This window comes from Lygodium microphyllum, chromosome 5 (genome assembly GCF_053477565.2).
Source record: "Lygodium microphyllum isolate KBCC chromosome 5, Lygodium_microphyllum_v1.1.10, whole genome shotgun sequence".
NCBI classification, from domain to species: Eukaryota; Viridiplantae; Streptophyta; class Polypodiopsida; order Schizaeales; family Lygodiaceae; genus Lygodium; species Lygodium microphyllum.
Genome location: NC_141139.1, coordinates 104,820,096 through 104,843,586, shown reverse-complemented (window position 1 = coordinate 104,843,586; position 23,491 = coordinate 104,820,096). Strand labels below are relative to the sequence as shown.

The window sequence follows — 23,491 nt, the reverse complement described above, 5'->3', positions numbered from 1 at the left end:
CAATTTTGGGGCCAATCGGGCGTGCATTGTCCAAGATGAGTAGGTAAATTTGTATTTTCAGATTTGCACTAATTGTTTGTTGCTGTAATTAAGTTGTAATTAGGGATTTACCACCTATCCACGGAAGGAAGGCTGGTTACACTATCTTGTCCTAGGCGACTTGTTTTTAGCCATTGCCCTGTTGTTTGGAGGTTTTCATATACTTCATTATCATAGGACCTTATGAGCTTGCGTTTTCAATATCTAGTACCAGGTGACAGGTTGTCGCTATCTCTCCCACTAGGCAACTGTTGCAATACCCGCATTTGTGCTGTTTGGCAAGCCGTCTCCATCAAGAAACACCTCTCCTGTTATCGCCTGGAAGTTTTTTGTCTCGGCATTCTCTCATCTTCGTCGACTGGTGGTTATTGCACTTGAAATCCATCTCCGATGGAACATTGCATTACTTTGCCCTTGGGCATTCTGTACACTTGTACATTCATTTACAACATTCATTCACTTAACGTTTCTTCTCTCTGTGTTTGTCTTTGTGTTTGAGTTTTGAGTTTTTGTGTTTTGCGTTTAGGGTTTGAGTTTTGCTTGTCTTTGTTTCAGTCTTTGTGTTTCAGTCTTGGTCGTACATGCTGTGTTTCCTTAGTGCAAACCCTAGCATATCTTCACATGCATGAGGTAACTGTTCAGTTTACTAGTCATAGTTGGTATGCTTATGGTATGGTTTTTCACATGTAGCTCTAAAACTGTACATTTGCATCAATATTTGTCAGTGTATAATCATCAAATATTTATGATAAGTTGCTGATTTTCAATGGATGATCATTAGTTCTTAGTGGTATTCAGCTGGTTTTGCGAACAACAACATGCTTTATGAATGCCATTGATAGTTCAATCATGGTTCATGCTCAGTTTATGCTTTGCTATGGTTATTTAGCCAGAACAGTTGAGATATGCTGATGGGAAATGCATTCTATGAATTTCTAACAGCAATTTTGGATTCTTTATGAGTCTTATGTTATATTTATGTTGGCTGAAAATTTTCAGCAAGTGTTTGGCATTAGCATGGTTAAGCAGCAATGGCCAATGTTGTTTACACTATGATTTGAAAATTCTAGTATAATATGTTATGCTTTGGAACATTGCAGTGCAATTGAGGATGATTGCAAGGATTTCAAGGGGGAGGTCTGTCATGAGGATGTGAAATTTTAATGCTTTGCTTAGTGTTTGATTAGAAGTTAATCGATTAAGTGTGCAAAGGTGACTTGCACATATGAGGTGCAAGTTAATTATTTCATTATGTGGGATCTAGGACCTCGAGATATTAGTTGGTGCCATGGACAAAAGTTGTAATAAGTTGTGCCTAACAAGTACTAAGTGGTACCTAATGTCAGATTTGGGCCTAGATCAATTTATTGGCCACTAATGTTAGTGGTGACATTAGAGACTCGGCATTAATTAATTAATTAATACCGGTCTAAGAATCCATAATTGCTTAGGGATACTTAGGAGACAAATTGGCTAGTGAATTTATTTTTCTAGGCACTAACATAATTATTAAATTAATTTTCAAAGTTAATAGTTTGAAAATTAATTTAATAAGCTAGATAATGTTAGAAAATGAGATTAGAAGGTTGTGACTTGGCAAAACTTGCCCATGCAAAAGGGAAAAAACGTTTATGAGAGAGAGAGAGAGAGAGAGAGAGAGAGAGAGAGAGAGAGAATGAGAATGGATGTAGCTCAGTTGGTTAAGTTGAATACATGGTGACCAGATGGTTTTGAGTTCAATTTCTATATCCGAGCGGTCATTTTGTATAGCAATCTAAAAGGGGAGATTTGAACTTTGGTTAGCAAGTTAATAAAACAAGTGGTTTACCACTAGGGTAGCCATTGGATCACGAGAGAGAGAGAGAGAGAGAGAGAGAGAGAGAGAGAGAGAGAGAGAGAGAGAGGATTGCCATTGCTGCTGCAATAGTTGACAGGCCATTTTCAGCTATCAGGATATCCTCAAGGAGCTGGTGACATGCCTAGAAGAGACTACAATAGTAAATGATAATGGTTTGAGGGTTGTTTCAACTAGGCAACATAATATTCGGTGTGTTCCATGAGTGGAGACAACTTTATGGCTTTCTAGATAGGGTAACAACTGATTTCTTTCATTTTCTCGCGATGAAAGTTTGGATTTTCTCCTTTCAGTATTCTCTCTCATCCTCTAACCATCTCTAAAGCTATCTCAGCAAAATCCAACTGTTTGAGTAATCAAAGGTGGAGATTCTGGTCAATCTCTGTTGTAAATCCTAATCTAAAGTAGAAATTAGGGTTAGATAGTTGCCTTGGGGATGCGTGCTCAGAACTGAGGGCCTAGGACTTGAATTCAAGCAGCTGAAATTGAAGATCTTCAAGGCGATTCAAGAGGCCAGCCAACCAATATCAAATTTGGGGCTAAATTTGTCTCGTAAGGAGCAGAGAGAAGGCTAATCCCCATGCAAACCAAGGATAAATTGGTTTGAAGGCCTGCTGGTCATTTATGACAGCAAGAGGCAGTTGGATTAGTGGTGTAGATTAGTGAATCTCAGTCGTACTCCATCCATTTGCAATAGAATATAAAGAAATATTGCAAGGGGTGCAAGCCTTGGGGCTAACAGACTGTCCATTGTCCAAGATTAAAGTGGTAAAGTGTGCATTTTAGTTTATGTCATTTATTTACTTTCTATAATTATTGTTGAATCAGGTTATTACCACCCTCTTTGAGAAGGAAGATTGTTTTTAGCTCCTACATCTATGCAAGATTTTGGAATGGGTTATGAAGATGATAAGTTCTAGTCTCAAGTCTTGAAGAGGACCGATTCTTATATGTAAATACATATAGAGGAGGATATAAGAAAAACTTAGGGATATTTTCTTTTAGCTTTCTTGCTTTGAGTTTTGCTTCTCGTGTTGGTACTTTATTTCCATCTGTATCTTCATTTCAATTTTCATCATTTAATGTACAAAATCAATCAAATGCATCAGCATTGTCTATACCATCATTCCAAATCTGAGCCATCCCACCCTTTTTTTGTGCTGCATCATCATCTACATTTACACCTTCATTCACTCGAACTTTCTCTATTCCATCTATTACACCATGTACCACACTGGGGGGGATCTTCAAACATGGGCACTCTACTTCCTTTTAGGTTCTTAGCTTTTACTTATCTAGGTGGTGGAGGCTTGTTTTTTCATTCAAGTACTTTTAGAATAACTTTCGCATGGATTACTTACCCACGTATTCCTCCCCTTGAGTGTTGACCATTTGGTGCCGTAGTTTTGGCAATGTGTAATGGACCATTCAGTTATGTTGTTGTGTCTTAGTCGACAATTGGGCAAGGTTACCAGGTTCTAGTGCCTTATCCCACAGCACCTAATTAAAACTTGCATTCTATTTGTGGCTTTCCATCCTATTCTCCATCTTTCCCCTCTTATTTGTTGGGTGTAAAGGTCCTTTACAATCTCTCATGTATCTCTCGTGTATATATTACTTCACACGTGCACTCACCCTAGGGGGTGTAAGTGTACCGTACCCTAAGTATAAATACATTCTTTTATTCTTTGTGTGTACCACAGTAGTACATACCTATCGGTCGACTCTCACTTCCACACTCTCTCACTGTCCAGCATCTCGACTTACGTGTGTGCTCTCTCTCCTTCCACTTGTACTCATCAAACTGGTATCAGAGCACGAGAATTGGTGCAAGCAGGCAGTCGTGACTGGCAGTCATTGCAGATAGTGTAGTCATCATCATCGTAACCAACAGGTGGCAGTTGCAATAGTGCTTGCTATAGGCGTGTTAGACTGACGGGCCTTGTGACCAACATAGAAGGAAGTTGTGATAACGCTTGCTATAGGCGTAACAGACTGGCAGATTGCGGGGATTAGGCGACAGACACAGGTGATGGGCGAAGGCGGCAGGCGTTGTCGACGGGGCCAGGCGAAGGCAGGCGAGAGTGCGTTCAAACGGCACATGCAACGAGGACCATCGCGCTACGAGACCAGCACACGTGCATCAGACGCACGTGGCATCACACGGCGACAAATGGGACGGGTAGGTAAACTTGGAATTTTTTGTTTTCTCTCCTTCTCCCTTTCTCTACCGGACGTTCGCATGCGCAAGCATAGAACACAAATCTGTGCAAATTCGCCATTGGAAATTTGGGGCTTCTCCAGATTTTGTGCCTGCCACATACTTCAGTGACTCTAGACCCATAAATTGCAGACATTGAGTGCGCGGGTCTCGGAAATTTTGGGGATTTTGGGGATTCTGTAGAATTTGTAAAATTTCTGTAAAATTTGTCCACAATTGATGCTCGGAAACATGAATTGATGCAATTGGGATAGTCATACTGTAAAAATTTTGGGGCTTTTCACATTGGTGATGTATTTTGAGTTGATTTGAGTATGGACAGTGAAATTTGCAATAGATTCATTGCTGAGTGGGAGATTTTTGAGCATTGGATGCTTCAAATGTTGTAAAAGGGCAGCTTCTTTTGGTATATATATTATTGCATACTCACTATGCTGTGAAACAGTGGTAAATACAACATTTGGGTCGTTGCATTTGGACATTATGGTGACGTATTACTGAAGTGGGAGCTGCCATTAATGCAAATGTATTAGATTTGATTCGTGTATATGCTGTAATCAGTATTTGAGATTGAAATTGCAGCTAAACATCTGCTTCTTGGACACCTTCGAAGTACAAGAGTGTGTACTTGCTGTTACATTTAGCAACCTTGATATTGGCTGAAAGCATTCAGCCCTTTATTGCAGTTGTTTATTGCTGAAGATGGCTGGCAGTGCATCTACATCTGACACAAAGAATCTCTTTGAGTTTTGTAAATTCTATGGCAATGGTTTTGATCTTTGGAAAGATTGTATGTAGGATATACTCTTTCTAAAGGATTGTGATAATGCTTTAGCAAAACATAAGCCTATTGCTTTGTCAGATGAGGATCGGGCTAAAATGAATAAAAATGCCATTACTTACATTAAAATGGCAGTTACAGATGATATCTTGGTTGATATAAAGGGGCTTGATATTGCCTATGCAATTTGGGAGAAACTCAAGGCTGCTTATGAGAATACAACTCCTGTCAATTAGGTATATCTCATGCGAAAGTTGGTCAACTTGAAGCTTGATGAGTCTAAGCTTGTCTCAGAGCATTTAAATGCTTTGACTGGTATTTTGAGTCAGTTACAGGATGCAAGCTTGCCAGCTTTTGATCCTAAATTGAGGGCTATCTTCTTGCTCACGACTTTGCCCAATTCATGGGAAGCATTGGTTGTGTCATTGAGCAGTAACCCCAACTTGACATTTGATGGTGTGCGTGGTTTTATTCTCAATGAAGAGATTAGACGTAAGGCAGGTGGGAAAAATAGTGGATCAGCCTACAGTATAAGATAAATAATTGAAAAAAAATCTAATGTTGCAAATAAGAATAAAAATCACAACAAAAGTAAGGAAAAACAACAAGATGTAACTTGTTATCAATGTGAAAGGATGGCAGCTCTACCCCTAAAGAGAAAAAAAACAAATGTGGTATCTAGTGTTGTTGTTGAGGAGATAGAAGAGGATAAAGATGCTGATTTGCTAGTTGCATTTTCAGATCCATATGCTATGATGGTGGAGGACATGTACATCACTAAAACGGATGTGATAGATGCTTTGTTGTCGGCTCATGATGGTTGTTACAATGGTGGATTGTTGAGAGCGGTGTTTCATTTCATGTAACTTCATCTTTGGAGTGTTTTTCTTCTTATGCAGAAGGTAATCTTAGAAAAGTCTACCTTGGCAACAATCATGCCTGTGATATTGAAGGAATGGGCACCATACACCTGGCTCTTGAAAATGTTAGGAATTGATTCTTCATGATGTTAGGTATGTACGTGGCATCAAGAAGAGCTTGCTTTCTGTTGGGCAGCTAGACAACAAAGGTTACTTCACTATTTTTGGTGGTGGAATGTGGAAAATACAGAAAGGGTCTATGTCAGTCACTAGAGGTGGTAAAGTAGGGACTCTTTATTATCTCTACTGCAAGGCACTTCCTGGAAAGTTTGTTGCAATTGCTGAAGTGTAGTCACACATGGAGTTATGGCACAAGCGTCTTGGACACATGAGCCAAAAGGTTTTGTAGGCACTTTCTTCACTTGGAAGAGTTGATATGAAAAACTCAAAGCTTGCCTTTTGTGATGACTGTGTTCTTGGTAAACATTTAAAGAGTCCATACTCTCATGGAGCCTATAGGAAGGCACGTATCTTGGATTTAGTCCATTCTAATGTATGCACCATGCCAATAAAAACTCATAGTGGTTTCCGTTATTTTGTGTCTTTTATTAATGACCATTCTAGAAAGCTATGGGTTTACCTAAGCAGAAAAGTGAGGCATTGGATGCTTTTAAAAGGTTTTATGCATTTGTTAATACTCAAAAGGGTTTAAAATTAAAATGCATAAGAACAGATAACGGAAGAGAGTATGTATCTAAAGAATTCAACAAATTTTGTGATACAAATGGGATTAAAAGAGAGCTTACCGCTCCTTATAATTCGTCATCTAATGGTGTGGTTGAGTGAATGAATCGCATGTTATGTGAGAAGATTCGGTGTATGATGTCCACAGCTAATCTCTTGCAATTGTTTTAGGGAGAGGCACTTAAAACTGCGGTGCATATCTACAACCGATCTCCACACCGGGCACTTGAAAGTGGCATCCTTGAAGAGGTTTGGTCTTGCAAACCTACTTCATATGACCACTTAAGAGTCTTTGGCTGCGAATGCTATGTACATGTGCCTGTTGATAGCAGAACCAAACTTAACATGAAATCTCATTAAGGCATCTTCATGGGTTATGGAGATGAGGGTGAAATGGGCTATAGAGTTTGGGTTCCAAGCATAAAAAAGGTTCTACGCAGCCAGGATGTGGTATTTAATGAGTCAAAGCTGTTGAAAAATGTCACATCTAATGACTCAGACAAAAAGAAAGTTAAATTTCAGCATGATCAATCACTTGAGCAGCCATCAGCCCACTAAAAATTCAGCTTCTTTTGATGTTGATTATGACAATCAACGTATCATTATTGAGCCAAATGATGCTGAACATCAGCTCTAGAGTACCAAAATCAGCATACTGAGAATGAATTATAGTAGCCTGAAATTGTATTACAACAACTTGAACATGCAGTTCAACAACCAAACAATGAGGTCATTGACATTCCCTTAGATGTGGATCCATCACCTGATAACACAGATCATTGGGTAAGAAGGTCTACACGTGTCAGAAGACCTATACAAAGATTTGATCCTTCTTTGGACTGCATTTTGCTCACAGATGAAGGTGAGCCTCTTATGTATAAAGAGGCTTTATCATGTGAATTGAAAAAAAAGTGGGAGCTAGCTATTTGCAGGAAGAAATGAAGTCATTGTATCAGAATGATACTTGGGATTTGGTTACATTGCCCAAGGATAGGAAAGCCATTCCTAACAAATGGGTCTATAAAATCAAATGTGTGGATGGCAAACCCAAATACAAAGGCAGACTTGTGGCTAAGGGCTATACACAAAAGGAGGGCATTGATTTTCAAGAATTGTTTTCTCCTGTTGTCAAAATGATCACTCTTCGAGTATTATTTGCTATTATAGCATCTATGGATCTTGAACTTGATCAGATGGATGCTAGAACTGCATTCCTGGATGGTGATTTGGAAGAAGAGATGTATATGAAACAACCCGAAGGTTTTGTTATATAAGGAAAGGAGCATTTGGTATGTAAGCTTAAGAGAAGCTTATATGGTTTGAAATAGGCTCCTAGACAATGGTATAAAAAGTTTGATGCCTCTCACATGGATTTAAAAGAAGTAGTGCATGCACGATCACTGCTTATATATTAAGAAGGTTGATGATGGAAGTCTTACTATACTTGTGCTTTATGTGGATGATATGCTCATTGTTGGTAAGCATAAAAGCCAGATTAATGCATTGAAAAGACAACTGAATTTAGCCTTTTCCATGAGGTGCAGTTGAACACATTTTAGGCATGCGTGTGACACGAGGTAGAGGGCAGCATCTCTTATGTCTCTCATAAGAAAGATACATCAACAAAGTACTTGATTGTTTTTCTATGGGTGATGCTAAGCCTCTTGGTGTACCTTTTCCACCTTATCTTAAGCTTAGCAAAGTAGATTGCCCAAAAGATGATAAAGCAGCCAACTCTATGAAGGGTGTTCCTTATGCTTCAGCTTGTGGCTCACTCATGTGTGCTATGGTTGCCACTAGACCTGACATTGTTCATGCAGTGGGAGTTGTGAGCAGGTTTATGTCAAATCTTGGCAAAGCACATTGGGAAGCAGTGAAATGTATCTTACGGTACCTTAAGGCCACACAAAGAAAATGTATTTGCCATGGAAAGGGTACGTTAGATCTGCAGGGGTATTGTGATGCAGACATGGCAAGTGACTTGGATACTCGCAAGTCTACTAGCGGATACATATTTAGCTTGACTAGTGGGGTAGTTTCTTGGTGCTCTAGATTGCAAAAGATAGTAGGACTCTCTACCACTGAGGTTGAATATATTTCAGCCACTGAAGCTTCAAAAGAAACAATTTGGCTTGGTCATTTGGTCAAGGATTTTGGGCTGCCCACCAAAACACATGTACTTGGATGTGATAGCCAAAGCGCTATATGCCTGGCTAAGAATGCCATGTTTCATGCACGTATCAAACATATCGATGTTCGGTATCATTTTATTAGATAGGTTCTGGATGATGGTCTAGTCACCCTAACTAAGATCAAATCACAAGATAACTGTGCAGATGTTCTCTCTAAAAGTCTTGTAAAGGCTCCACATAAGTATTGCATTAGACTTGTGGGAATCGGTTAAAGGTTTGCTTAGAACCTTTAAGTGGGATTGTGTACCACACTAGTACATACCTATTGGTTGACTCTTACTCCCACACTCTCTCTCGCTGTTCAGCATCTCGACTCACGTGTGTGCTCTCTCTGCTTCCGCTCGTACTCATCATTATTCTCCTGAACCTTCTTTTTCGACACCTCAAAGTTCTAGTTTCTCATCTCCCAAACATGCTTTTACCACTAACAAGACTCGTTTTAACGGGTCTAATTATACCACTTGGTCGAAATCTGATTAGCCATGTCTCAGATTCATAGAAGTTGTGGAACTTAGTGCAAGGGTTGGAACCCCAACCAGACCCTTGCTTTTCTCCACCTAAGGTTGCCCACTCTTGGAAAGCATGCAATGCTTTAGGCTTCAGCCATAGTTGAGTCAATGCAAGGGTTATTACTAGAATTTCACTGATAACTTGAGCATTTTAACCTTGCACGTGAGCGATGGAAATACTTGACTATCTGCTAGGCAGCTTGGGACAAGACTTGTTGTATCAATTTTGATCATGAGCTCAAAGAGCTCAAAATCATAGAGTAAGATGACCTTAAGGTTAAGCTAGCAGAATACTGGTGGTTACTTATCGAGTTTGCTACTTCTGGGTCTCCTAAGTCCCCTCATGACTAGATCACATTGTTCTAGGCCAAGCTTCCAAATAAATAATTCAATTTTGTTTAATTGATCTCATAGCCTACTATTTCTTCCTTCTATGAGTTTGAGTGTCAGCTATTGAGTTACGTTTGGTTGTTGGATTAATTCCATAAACTATCTTTCTCTCACCTTTAGAGAAGGCTTTTGTTATCACTTCTCAGAAAGGGTAGGAAGGGAAAGGCAAGAAGGTTCAAAACCAAAATCAAAACTAAAATAGTGAGAAACAAGGAAACATTCAATCCTAACTCAAACCGGGAAGGCCGAATATATCCAAGAAAAACAAGTACTACAGAACTCTGTCAACATACTAAGCATTTTGATGACGAGTGTTGCTCAAAGGCTAGAGGTACACAACCAAAACAAACAAAATTAGATCCCTGCCCCTCAATTCGAGGGTAATCCCCAACAAGAGAGGCATGGTCATGGCTGCCAATAAAATCAAGGGCAATGGAGACCTCAGAATCACAATGTCACTCGTCAACCATCACAATCGGCACTGTTCTTAACTCTGGAGCTTGGCTTGTCCACTAGACCATCAATGGACTTCAGTCCTTAGGCCCACCTCATCTCTGTAGAGACATCAGAGGTTGAGAGCTTGGTCCATATACACTTGTTGCCCTTTTACGAGAGGCGATTGCATAGATCCATTGTCCTTGACCTAGTGACTCTCCAGTTGCTTAGATTGTGGTCAATGAATCCGCATATCACATGACTCCACTTAAGGACATCTTCTCCCGAGCCCTTGCAGCTGGGAGTGTTTGATGTGGGAATAACTCCTTAGCCAAGATCCAGGGTCTTAGTCACGTCAAGTTTGATATTGACACAGGCCTTGATCTCGCTCCATTGGATGATGTTTATTATGCTCCTCAACTTGGTTTATTTGTCCAATAGCTTTGCCAATTGGGGTAAGCAGTCTTTTACAACGACCACAACCAAGGACCTTGATGCGATGATTGTTCTAGTGATTGCTTGGGGCAGCGTATAGCTTGTTGGCCTTTGTACATCAATACATTTTCTCTCCTAAACGACATCTGAGGGCTTTGAGTTTCACTAGCTTGATACCCTAGCCACTATTAGAAAGCCTATAAACTATGAGTGTCTTTGACACTTCTGCTTTGGACACTTGGGGTATGACTCTCTTTATGAACTCTCTTTATGAGTTGCCACGCAATCAGATAGTTGAGAGTCTTTAATGCTTGAAATTGTCCTCCATGGATGTTTTCTCTAAAGCTTATTAGCTAATGAAACAACACCGCACACCGTTTCCTTAGTAGTCCACTCATAGAGTTGAGGGGTCTCTTAGGTTGATTTGTGTTGACCTGTGGGCTAGCATCCACTACCGCTATTAATGGCCACCCAGACATGACTATTCCCCCCTCCCCTCCCCCCGCCCCACCTGGCCGTTTTCCCCTACCTGTTCGCCCAGGCGTGACCGACTCCCCCCCCCCCTCCCCCACAAATCCCTCAGGTGCTCCCTCTACCTACAGCAACTTTCCCCCCTTAGGTAGTACCATGTGATTGGTAGTTCTCTCAGAAGGGACGTGCAATGGAAACCTTTGGTCAGACGCCGGCGCATACAGCGAGTGCCCCCTAGTCAAAACACCTTGCGCATCGTCCTCTCTGAAGAGCAGCTCTTAGCCGTCTGAGCTAAGGAGCTGGAGCTAATGGAAACAACAATTTATGGTCAGGTAGTAGGAAATTCCCTAGCCAAGGCCAACTTCGAGACTGGCTTCACTCCACATTGCGTATCGGCACAATGCAAATCGTGGAGGCGGTCCTAATGGGCCAAGGGATCTTCATGGTCCGATTCAGTTCGGCGGACGCAGCTCGCAAGTTACTCACCAATTTACCATATGCGTTCGCGAAGAGGGTCATATACATGGTTCCTTGGTACAGTGGCTTTACTGGTGGAGGCGTTTGCACTCCACAACAGGTTCCTTCGGCACTTGGTCACCCTTCTTTTCCTTGGCCTGGCGATAGAGCATCGCCAATTGGTGGAAGACTTTGGATGGCTCTTCGGTATTGTCCTTCCCGTGTCTTTCGCGGATGCAGTGACAACAGCAGGAGTTCCAAAGGTACGGGTGGTAGTGAAAGAGGTCAGGAATATCCCATAGTTCCTAGAGATTGAGGCAGGCGGGCACTCCTTTAGGAGGTAGCAGGTCATTGTGATTGGGCAACCAGGGCAGTGTCTGCGTTGCCACGACTTTGGGCATTGGGCAGCAGTTTGTACGCGTTTTGGAGCCAAGGGGGCTCCGCTGACAGGCCTGTAGGTGGACATTGACGGCTTCACATGGGTCCAGAGACGACAGAGAGGGAGACGGCAGGGGGTGGGGCACAGCCAACTCCTTAGACCTAGCCTCGACAGCAGGGAGCAGGCAGGCGAGTGACGCTCCCTCGGCAAAGCACTCCACAGTCTCCCCTGTTCGTCCCGCCCGGCAAGATCGCAGCCCCCCACATCCTCCACCCCCGCCACAGACTGCCTCGCCTGAGTTCCCACAGCCCCCTCACCCACTCCCCCATATCCCATGCCCCCCTCCCCCCACTGACCTTGGCCCATGGCTCCCCCTTTCTAGGGCCACCAGTCGCCCCTCCCCCCCCCTCCCCAATACCTGCCATGCATCTCCGTTTATCCCACCATCCCTCGATCCTCTTTCCCCCTATCACCTCCCCTACCGAGCACCCCCCTCTAATCTGCACCCGGTTCAGGTGATCCCCCCTAGACCTACCTCCCCTCCTCTCATAGGAGGTGATGAGTCACACACACCTACCTCCTCCTCGCACTAATAGTCTTCCCCCTTCCATACAACCACCAGCTCATCCGCCCTTGCCGCCCGTCACACCTTTCCGAGACAGGCACAATTGTTGCCATAGGAGTTTTTCCGCAGTGGCCCATGGTTCTATCTGAGAGTTGCAGAGTGCGGAGAGTTCCCACTACCTCTTGAGGTGTGAATCTTTGTGGTTCGTAAGTCAAGGAGGGGCAAGGTCCATCTACTAGCACCACTGGATGGACCAAACTACGCCTTTTTTCTTCAGTCCTCTTACTCAGGGGAGTGGATGTATACATGCATAGAGGAGAAGTTGAAGAGTTAGTTGGCGGATCACATCTCCCAGTGGATGGGAGATGAAGGATTAGCAGTGTTTGCACAACAGTGGCGTGGTTGCATGATGGACATTAACTGGTGGGCTGGTGCCGAGGTCCCACACTTGAGCATTATCTTTCGAGCCCCTCCACAGTGGAGAGCTCCGAGGGACGTGATCGAGTGGCCCTTGGCATAAGCGGCCCGTTTCTACTAGTGTACAGAGTCACGACTCTCAGCATGGCTGATCGATGCATTGATAGTACCACCTGGAGCATCTATCACCCCTATGGTCCAGTCGAGGGCCACCATGGGGGAATGGAGTTCACCGTCCAGACTGGCGGCAAAGCGTACTTGCATGCCTCACAGTTTCTCCTCCTCATCAGCAGCATCCATACCGAACAAATGCCTGTTCGGTCAGTCTCACAGGTTTCCCCATGAGCTTATACCTTGCATCTTGGAATGTGAATAGGTGAGGAGAAGAGAGACACACAGTGATACCTTCGGAGTGGCTTGCTCTCCCGATATGAGAGCCGGAGCTCAGGGAGGTATGGGTAGCTAGGTTTTCACCAGCAGGCATCCCCCTATAGGTGGCAAGTAGAGTGGGTGGCGCTCCGTAGGGGACTTTCTTCGCCGTTTAGGAGGGGGGATGTCTGGCCCTTGACAGAGGGTAGCAGGATGAGGGGATTGCCGCCCTTTCGTGGAGGAGGATTCGAGTGGTGGGCCTTCAGGGGAAGACATGGCGATTGGACCCCTATGTTTTCTGGAAGGAGCTCAGGGAGTGGCGCCTTTGGATTTGGGAGGGCAGACCACTTGATGAGCTGGAGTTGGATCCATGAGAGTGGCTATGGCCGGCTTCTGTGGTCGCCAAGAAGCCACCCAGGTTCTTAGAGTACATTGCCAGGATTGGTAGACACGTACTAATGCAGGAGGATATGGCTTGGGCGCCGTCACGTAGTAGGCACTGGGCGGAGCATAGCATCACGGAGCCTTTCCGACGGGCCTTTTGGCGCCGCCTATGGGATAGTTGGAGGCCGAGGAGGGTATCGTATTTCTTATGGCTGGTGGCACATGGAGGCTTGGCGGTGGGAAGTTGGCTTGCCTACATGTAGGAGGGAGCAGATGCATGAGGGAGGTTGTAAGCGCTGCACATAGCAGCCTCTGGAAACCCCAAAGCATTGCCTGTGGTTATGTGACGAGGCGCAGCTCGTGTGGAGAGGAGCGTTCCGCATCCTTCGCCGTATAGCACCCAACCTTGGATGTATCTTACGGGGAGCTTTCTGCTGGCAGGCAGTCAGCCAGGGCCATCACCTTCTGTATGAGGCCGCAATGTAGGACATGATATTCATTATTGAGGCAGTGTTGTGCGAAGTGGTCGGTTTGGAGGCTCTGGCCATCTGCCAAGTACTGGAGCCCGCTGCAGACCGCCCGGACGTATGGGAGATCATAGGGAGTCTTACTGGATGGCATATCTGGAAGAAGCGGTGTTAGGAGGCTTTCGGCGAAGAGAGGCTTTCAGCACAAGCGACTTTAGCAGAGCTTTGGATCTCCATTATCCACTCCCTCCACGGCCAATGGGATCAGGTGCAGGGCGAGTCCAGGGCTCGCTAGGAGTTCCGATGTCAGTTTAGGTGCACTTGGGGCGGTCAGGATCTGTTTTTCGTGATGCAGGCGGGCAGCCCCAGTTGGCGATATATCCCCCCCCCGATACCACATGGCTTCTTGCCCCCCCCATCCCCCCTAGACCCCCTTGAGAGGCTTGTATACATGATGTACTTGTGACTTTGCATTAGCTCCAGCTAGTCTGTTGAGCATGAGCACTCCGTTGTAATCAGTTTTTTGAGTAATATAATCAGTCACATTTTACTTGGAAAAAAAAAAAGCAAGCATGTTCCTAGTTCCATAGGATGGGCGAGTTCCATTGGACTCATGGATTTCATTCTACCCCTTATGATTTGAACCTATATATTAAAACCACTTCAGAGGGGGTCAACTATATATTGCTATATATTGATGATCTTTTTGAGGTGAGTGACCTCGATGAGTTGTTCTGTTTCTTGGGCATGGAGGTTGTTCGACATGGGGATACGATCTTTGTATCTCAGCAAAAAATATGCCCTTCAACTAGTGGATTAGTATTGCACCGATCAGATGCGGCCTATGGCCATGCCTCTTGATCCTACTGCGAAGCTATCTAAGGATCCTCATGATCAACCCTTCAATAAGCACACCTATTGGTATATGGTGGGGAAGCTTCTTTGGTTAATACACACTAGACCAGATCTTGCATTCTTAGTTTCATTGCTTAGTGAGTATTTTAATGCACCAACAATGTCTCATTGAATTGCTTGTTTGTGTGTGTTGAGATATATTAAGTGTACTTTTTCTTATGGTTTAGTTTGTTTTTGCAAGGATACATTGACTTTGACTAGGCAGGAGATCTTGGCACCTAGCATTCCCATCGTGGTTACATTTTCTCTTTGGGTATGGCTTCCATTGTATGGTCCAACTATAAGTAGGGGACATTGGTTGTCTCCATTGCTGAGGCTGAGTATTGGGCTATCCATGATAGTATCACAAAGGTTGTCTACTTGAGGAGCTTGTTGGTGGAGCTTTAGTTTCCGTGTGATATTCCAATCAATAACTAGAGTGCCATTGGACTAGTTGGTAACTCAGTCCAAAGATGAAGCATATTGGAGTACACTACCATTTACTAGAGAGCAGGTTGAGCTAGGCACCATCTACTTAAGAGTTTGTGCCTTCATTAGAGAATTTTGCAGATATCTCGACTAAGCTAAAATTGACCGATCCTTCATCAATATTTGCTTCCGAGTGGTGAGAGGGGGATTTCTTCTCTTGGTGCCTACAGGTTTTTGGTCACCATTGATTTAATGACATATATACTTTGTATCATTATTTGTTTGTAACTCGATGATCATGATTATAAAAGGGCGCTTGGCAAGTGAACAATTCCTATGTGAGGGTGTTGTCCAAGTGGCACTATTGCATAACTTCTTGTTTGACCATGATATTTTGCGTTACACTTTGCATTACCCCATACATTGGTATTTTGTTCTTGTAAATATGCATCTGTATATATTTATTCCTTTTTAGTCAGAGAGTGGTTGATTGGGATATCCACCATATTCGTGGTAGCTCACATGGGAGTCTTGCGTGGCAGTCACTATGGCTACGTCCCACACCACATAGCCTCCATACTTCCTTTGTTATCATGGACACCCATAGGTGGTTGGGCTAGCTTTTTGTTTCATAGTGTTGGATCTACCCCTTCCATACTTTTTCCATAGGGGCATGGATACTTGAAAAGACAAAAAAAAATCTAAAGAAAAGAAAGCTTGAAGCAATTCGATCACCTTTGTCAATCTTGGTAGGCCATTGGGTAGTTGACGACGAGCACCTTTTGTCTGATGTCTTGGTCTCTCTGGGGTGACCCTTTGGGCTCCCAAGGTAAGACTACCATTGCCTCTATAGTCTTGGTAGGCCATTTGGTCATTGATGTATACCCTTTCTTTGATGCAATGGCTGCTTTAGGGTGGGATGCCTCAGGGTAATACGGGCTGAGCTATGCTTTACAATCTCTCCTAGGTACTCATTTTTGGATCTGAGAGGGGGTGTTGAGCTAAAACATGCATTACACACGGATTAGCCCTTTAAGACGTCCCAAAATATGCTTATTACCAAACTTTTCTAGAGAGTGTTTGTGTCCCATAGGCCAAATCCTAATTTGGAAGGATCCACATCTATAAATAGAAGGTTGCATTTTCACTTTGTAGTCCCTCCTGGACACTAGTTTTGGGCTTGAAGGTTGAGAGAGGGCGTTGAGCTAAAACATGTATTATACATGGATTAGCTCTTTAAAACAACCCCAAAATATCCATTGGCTACTTTGGGGTGGGATGCCTCGGGGTATTACGGATAGGCACTAGTTTTGGGCTTGAGAGAGGTTGTTGAGCTAAAACATGCATTACACGCTGATTAGCTCTCTAAAAAGCCCCAAAACATGTTCATTACCAAACTGTCCTAGAGAGTGTCTATGTCCCATAAGCCAAACCCTAGTTTGGGAGGATCCACATCTATAAATAGAAGGCTGCCCTTGCACTTTGTAGTTCCTCTTGGGCATTAGTTTTGGACTTGAGAGGGGGTGTTGAGCTAAAAGATGCATTATATACTAATTAGCTCTTTAAAACAGCCCCAAAACATGCTTATTACTAGACTTTAGTGGAGAGTGTTTGTGTCCCATGAGCCAAACCCTAATTTGAGAGGATCCACATCTATAAATAGGAGGATGCCTTCCACTCAGCCCATCTCATTGGTGGATATCTCAGTTCATGCTAGACACTCAAATCTGCATTTGCAGCTGTTGGTCACATTTGGAGGCTGCTTGCTGCGTTTTGGGATCCATATGGAGTATGACACACTCTCCAGCTCATCTCTTTGGCCTAGTCCTTTAGAGAGACGGAATTTCAAGGTTTTGTATTTACTTTGCATAGTGTGTTTACTACATTGAGCTTTGTATTGTTCTTTATTCATTCTTCTTTAGGATTTATTGTCTTTGAGTTACTCTTCACCTCTTAAGTCCTATTACTGCGTGCTTTATAATACGTTTGTGTTTATTTTTTGTATTCAAGTATTTCTTTAGAGTAGGCAGCACCAAAGCCAAATGGAATAGACTTTGATACCATGTTAGAAAAGTGTGTAGCAATAGAAGCAAAGCAACACTATTGTAATACATTGCAAGTCTCAAAAACACAAAAGACAGAAAAGAAAACTACAAGGACACAAAAACTCAAAGAGAATATGCTTGGGAAATGAAATCCATATACGAAGGCACAAGAGCAGTACAAAAGCTCAAGTATTGAGTCACCAATAGTGTGCACTAGTCTCCCTCTCTAGATGGAAGTAGTTTTGTTGAAGGATGAGTATTTGAGTGATGGATTGAGGAGGAGGGATCCTGACTATATGTAGACAGAATAATAATGCCAGAAATGACCAGTTGACCAACCCCAAAATGGGTGCCAAAAACAGGTCAGTGAGCATTAAATATGCTCTAGCATAAAAACTGAAATGCCCATACACAGACTTTGACACCTTATGAAATGCACTATGCTAACACTTTCACGGGCTCAATTGGCAGTTTTCAGCCTGTGACAGATTGGGTTTTCAGCCTGCAGCCCTTCACATGGTTGTCCAATCTGTCCTGTCTAGTACAACATGTCTGATGATGTACAATGGTGTGTGATCCAAACTGTTTGACTGTTTTAAAGTGCCCACTTGTGACCATTTGGGGTTTAGGCTTCCTCTCCCACAACACACATGCACTCACCCCCAATATATCATATGTTTTCTCTCTCTCTCTCTCTCTCTTTGTCCCCCCCCAACCCCCAAAAAATAAAAATAAAAAAATTCTCTCCCTCTCTTCCCCTCTATAATTTCAAGCTCTCTACTTACAAACTCTCTATCCCCTACTCCCTCAAGCAACACTACTTTTGATCTCAAGGTCTTCATTTGATACTCCCAGTTTTCCATTGGTGCACAGTAGACCTATGGGCCCCTTAAAGGAGGAGGACATCCAGAGCAACAGTCTTATCTTGTGTTTTTTGTAGGTTTTCTTGAAGGACATGTGTAGCAGACAAGTAGATTGGGGGGATTGTGTGGATCAGCACCATGAGGATTGTCTAAGTAACAATTGAGGCTGAGAAGATTGGCCTTCATAGAGTTGTGACCATGAGGATTGTAGGACCCTTCATGACCACCATCCATAGTGACAGGGAATGGTCGGAACGGCCCCTCGGATGCCGAAATGCCGTTTCGGACCGAAAACCGTTTCGAATCGCATCCCTATTGGGCGGGACGTTCCCTATCACGTTCGTGACAGGGAACACCGTGTGCCATAGAACTTACCTACAGAGTGACCACTCTATTACCCAGTTTGCTGCCTGTCAAATCATGTGCCTGTCTCCAACCAATGTCACCTACGGCTTGTTGCCTGTCTCTCACTCGCGTGCCTATCCTGGCCCTGCCCACATCACCACATGAATTGATTGAAATATTAATTTGTCATTGTGGATTATATACCTTGGCTTTAGTACTCCACATGAATTATGAATGAAATATTATTTTTTAAAATTAATTTTAAATTTTTAATGCCGTTCCGTTCCCATGTCCCTGTTCCCTAGGTTTGATGTCCCTGTCACCATCCCCATTCCCCATTTCCGTTCCCCATTTCATGTTTCTATACCACTATCTTATCACTCTCTCCCTTCTACATCTTCTTGGGCTATCAATCACTGAGTAAAAACAAAAGGGAATAGATTTGGGATGAAAGAGTGGCTTACTCATGATCCTCTCTAGTAAGAACATTCGGAGTCACTGTCCTATAAAATCTTCCAGAATCTTGTCTTTAGGATTTACATTTAGGGTTGCATTTCGCATTTGACATTTTGGGGACATATGACAGTAGAGAAATTATAAGTTTTGATAGGTACATTCTCTTGTCACTACAAGATGCCCTTGTAAGCAATACCAATAAAGACGTAAGAGCATCAAATGGTAAAATTCTTTATATGCAAGAATAACAACGGCATTCTATCAAATATCTAATAAAATGATAAAAAATGTCAAGCAAAAAGCCAAAAGGAAAAAAAGGAAGACCCAAAAGTCTTAAACCTCTGTATAAGTGTTTAGACTAATCTCTATTAGACTAAGGGTGTATGTTGTGGCTTATGGAAGGATTGTGTTAAGACTCTGGCTCCTGTTTTTGACAGCTTGGTGCTTGTTTCATTGAAAGTTGAGAGATAATAATATGGAGAATACAAACAATGAGAAGGCAGAGGCAGAGCTAGCCCAAACTCTTCGAGAGTATGTTAATCACGCTTATCAATTTGTTTATAACTTTACAATGCTGTTGAGTTACTAGTTTAGTTTGAAAGGCTTGCTGTTATTTCATGCTTATCTGGTTTATTGTGCTATTTTTGATGTCTGGGTCATGCCTAATCTACACCAGGGATGCACCTAAATTGCTTGGAGTGGTCAAGGACATGGCTTCTGGGTTGATTGACATCCAAAACAATTTGAACTCTTTTTTGACAAAGGTTAGCTTCCATGTACACTTTCTTGCTATATTCCAGAACATTGAGTGACAAACGACGTTTTCTCAGTCTAAATAGTAGCAAGCTCCCAAGGAGGCTAAGCTAGACTCCTAAATAAATGAAATCATCTGTATGCTTAACTTACTACTAAACAAGTTATGGAGGCAAAAGTAATAAAATTTAATAAACTGATCCCATCTCTTCCCAACTATGATGAGATTGCTTCAACAGTGATGGTGCAAAAAGGATTATCATGTGCTAGAGATATAACCCAATTCAAGAAATGTGAGCCTGTTTGCTCTAGTCGATAAGCATGTTGTGGACTGTATCATTGGCTGAATGTGAATTGATTAAGTATGCTTGATACCAACTGTAATAGAAGGATCAGCCCAGAGAGGCTTAATTGCAGATGTATGGATTACTAAAGCGAACTTAGAGGTAAAGTAAGCAAAGAGAGAAGTGGTTACCTATTGGAGGATACTTCCTGTGCTAATGAATCCCACAAGACTTAGATACTGGGCTGTGTTAACCTAATCCAAGACTTGGAGTAAAAAGAGCATCCAAGGATGAAGTGCAAAGCTGCAGAAGCAGGAGAAAAGGCAAACAAAGGCTAAAATCTACAAAAAATAGCAGCTCAATAAAATGGATTGCTAAAATTAGCTACTGAACATACCAGAAGCTGGAAAGACCAATAAGTCACAAAAGCGGGAGCCGAAAGATTAGCAGAATAATTTTTCAAGATATCTCAGGTTATGGCGTCATTATAAGTGGTATTTCTATTTATTTTTAAGAGCCCCATAATTATCTTTCAATGTTTTGTAGTCACATTTAGAATAAATGTTGTAAAATCTGAGTGGCGGGCTTATTCCTGTGTAAATTGTAAAATCCCATGGACTCATGGGTAAAAGCAAGTTTGTGTGCATGTAAAAACCAGCAAGCCAGTTAGAAACATCTTGTGTATGTAATTCAAAATACCATGGGCAAGCCACAAAGGCTGTGGCTGAAGTCTGGGCATTGTAATCTCATCATGAGCATCAATGAAGTCTGCCCATCTAAAATGAAATGAAGTTGAATCCAATGTCTTTCTCCACATGAGCATCAATGTGCTAGTGAGGAAATTCATATCAATACTGCCAAATTTTTTCATTGCAAGTGGGCTATTAGATCCAACCTCTTGTTAGAATTTGCTCATTCTTGGCAGTGCTCAATGTAATTTGTGTGGTGTGGACACTTATTAAACTGTCAAAGTGTGGTGTGCCTAGGACTTTAAATGTGGTGACACTAGGCTCTAGAGTTAAGTTAATCCAGCTCTAGTTAGGGTGTGGGAGATTGGTTAGGTCAACCTTAGACCTTAGTTGTAGTTTTGTACTTTCATTCAGTGTTGTGCAATCTTAAGCTAATACACTCTCTTAAGCTTGCACTCACTACCGTTCACCATCTCTCATTTCTCTCTGCTCCATAGCCAGCTGAGTCTCACATATGGTATTAAAGCCACACGCATGGGTTTCATCTTGTCACCATCAGCTGGTGCCACTTGCTCATGGTTTGTGCTGCCGCCAGCTTGGCTCAGTTCTTGGGCAGGAGGAGGAGGAGCTGCTGAAGTTCTAGGAGCTACTGTGAGCTCTCTGCAGGCACAGCCAGTTCAGCCTCTGTCCCCCACCCTGTCAGCTGCTTCAGCTCCCGCTATTGCCCTGTTATTCATCAGCTGCAGCCACCAGCGCTATGAGCGCTGCCCGTGTCAGCAGCAACGCTGCCCCTACCTTTGTTGCTGCTACTGCAGTGCCACCCTCGCCAGCTGCAGCATCACCTCAGCACTATTCCACAGCACTGCACCAACAGTTGCAAGTGCCGCCCCAACCTAGTCCACCTACGCTACATTTGCTTGCAGCTTGGCCACCCTGTTTGCCTATTGCTCAGCAACACCACTGACCCTCTGCGCCGCCAACTGTCAGCTCACCACCTGCTTCGCCAGCTGTGTGAGCATTGCTGCGTGTGCCTTGCAATTGCAACTCTACGACTGCTTGACATGCTTCCTGACTTGGTAAAAACACCTGAAAATTTGGGGGTTTTGCCCAGTTCGAAGTCCCGTGCGCACATCTCCATTGAAATTGCCAACAGTGAGCAATTTCTTCAACATTCTTGTGAGAAATTTGGGGCTTTTACGATTTTTTGGTCTGGCACACATCCTTAGTTGTAGTGAAGTTGCTAGTTCCTGTCAACATGCATCCCAAGGCAAAATTTCATCGAATCCTAAGGTTGTAAGTATAAAATCTGTTCAATTTTTTGAAATTTGTTTGAGGAAATTTGGGGCTTTTGCGTTTCACACATTCCAAAGCAGCAAACAGGTGCAGGTACAACATTCATGTGCTGTTTAATACACATAAGGCACGGAAATTGATGACATTTTGGGGATTTACAGCATCAAATTGCTGAGATTGACTTTTTGGGCATACATTTTGAGGTACAGCAGTGTTTTGCTGTTCTAAACAGTTTTGGCACACTTTTCAAGGCATTTAGAGGCAGATTTTTCTTTGAGAGAGTTTTGTGATTGCATAATCTATTCCGTCTTGGGATTTCAATACATGTGTGAGTACATTCCGCACTTTAGCTTAGAAGTGTTTGGTTGCAGTTTGTGCAGTTTATTGTAGCAATGGCTCAGCAAGGCCAAAGTGATCATAGCAACATCTTGGGTATCCTCATGTAGGAGGACAAATTGGATGGCACCAATTACTCCTGGTGGAGTTTCATGGTGCACAACTTGCTGATTGCCCAAGGTCTTTGGGATTTTGTGACTAGCTAGATGAGGAGGGTTTGCACCTCAATGTTAGAAGCGGAATAGCAATGGAAGTGTAAATATATGCTGTAATAAACTGCCGAAACACAAGACAAAAGAGAAAGGGAAAGAAAGAACACTGAAGAACACAATACAGATGAGAACTTAGATACATGCTCGGGAAATGCAATCCATATATCCAACACAAGACAGTTGCATACAATAGTGAGTCATTGGCTGTGTGGGCACCGGCACCAGCACTGGCTCCTCTCTCCACGGAGTCTTCACACGTGTGATGGCAAATGAGCGACTGAGTGAGGAGGAGGTAATCTAAATATATAGGGCAAAAATATGTCTTCAATATGATTAGGTCGGCCAGCAATAAATGCTAAATATGACCAAAATGAAGACCATAAAAAATGCCTAAAATATCCTAAATAATGTGCCTAGCCTTTGCATGCACAGACTCACACATGAGTTGACATATATGCTAACACTCAAATGCTTGAAGAAGGGGGCTAAAGGACAACAAATTGCCCTTATTACTGCCTACATTCCTCCTGCAGAAGAACCAAGGAAATGGGACTCTAAAGATGCATAGGCCTTATCTTTGATTGCTCTTTTAGTCAAAAGAGCAATAATACCTCATATTCGGTCATGGTCATACGTGAAGTGGGTGCAAACATGTCATCACAGTCAATCCTATGCTATTGGGCAAGGTGCCTTTTTTCCACTACGTCTATCCCACTCTCTTGGTCTACATTTAATTCATTCATGTACCTCCTCATCATGCTCTTGCTCTAATTCCCCTTTGGTAGAATTAGCTACTCTAGATAATTCTAGCAATCTAGACGAAGACTTACTCTAGTGGATTCAAGTTTGTTGTGTGTACCATGTGTTAGGTAGTGGACTTCAGATGGTCTAACTCATTGAAAGCATTAAGGGTCATGTATTAG

At 42.8% G+C, this 23,491-nt stretch overlaps 1 protein-coding gene across 1 annotated transcript in view; it reads left to right on the top strand.

The window, feature by feature from the left end:
• The window catches only part of LOC148036239 (uncharacterized), a 72,298-nt gene that overhangs the window by 9,919 nt on the left and 38,888 nt on the right, over positions 1-23,491 (top strand). Inside the window, exons 2-3 of the mRNA XM_087679108.1 lie at positions 19,439-19,532; positions 19,678-19,765. Coding sequence (XP_087535234.1) covers positions 19,477-19,532; positions 19,678-19,765 — 144 coding nt within the window. The 5' untranslated portion in view covers positions 19,439-19,476. The remainder of the gene's footprint in view (positions 1-19,438; positions 19,533-19,677; positions 19,766-23,491) is intronic.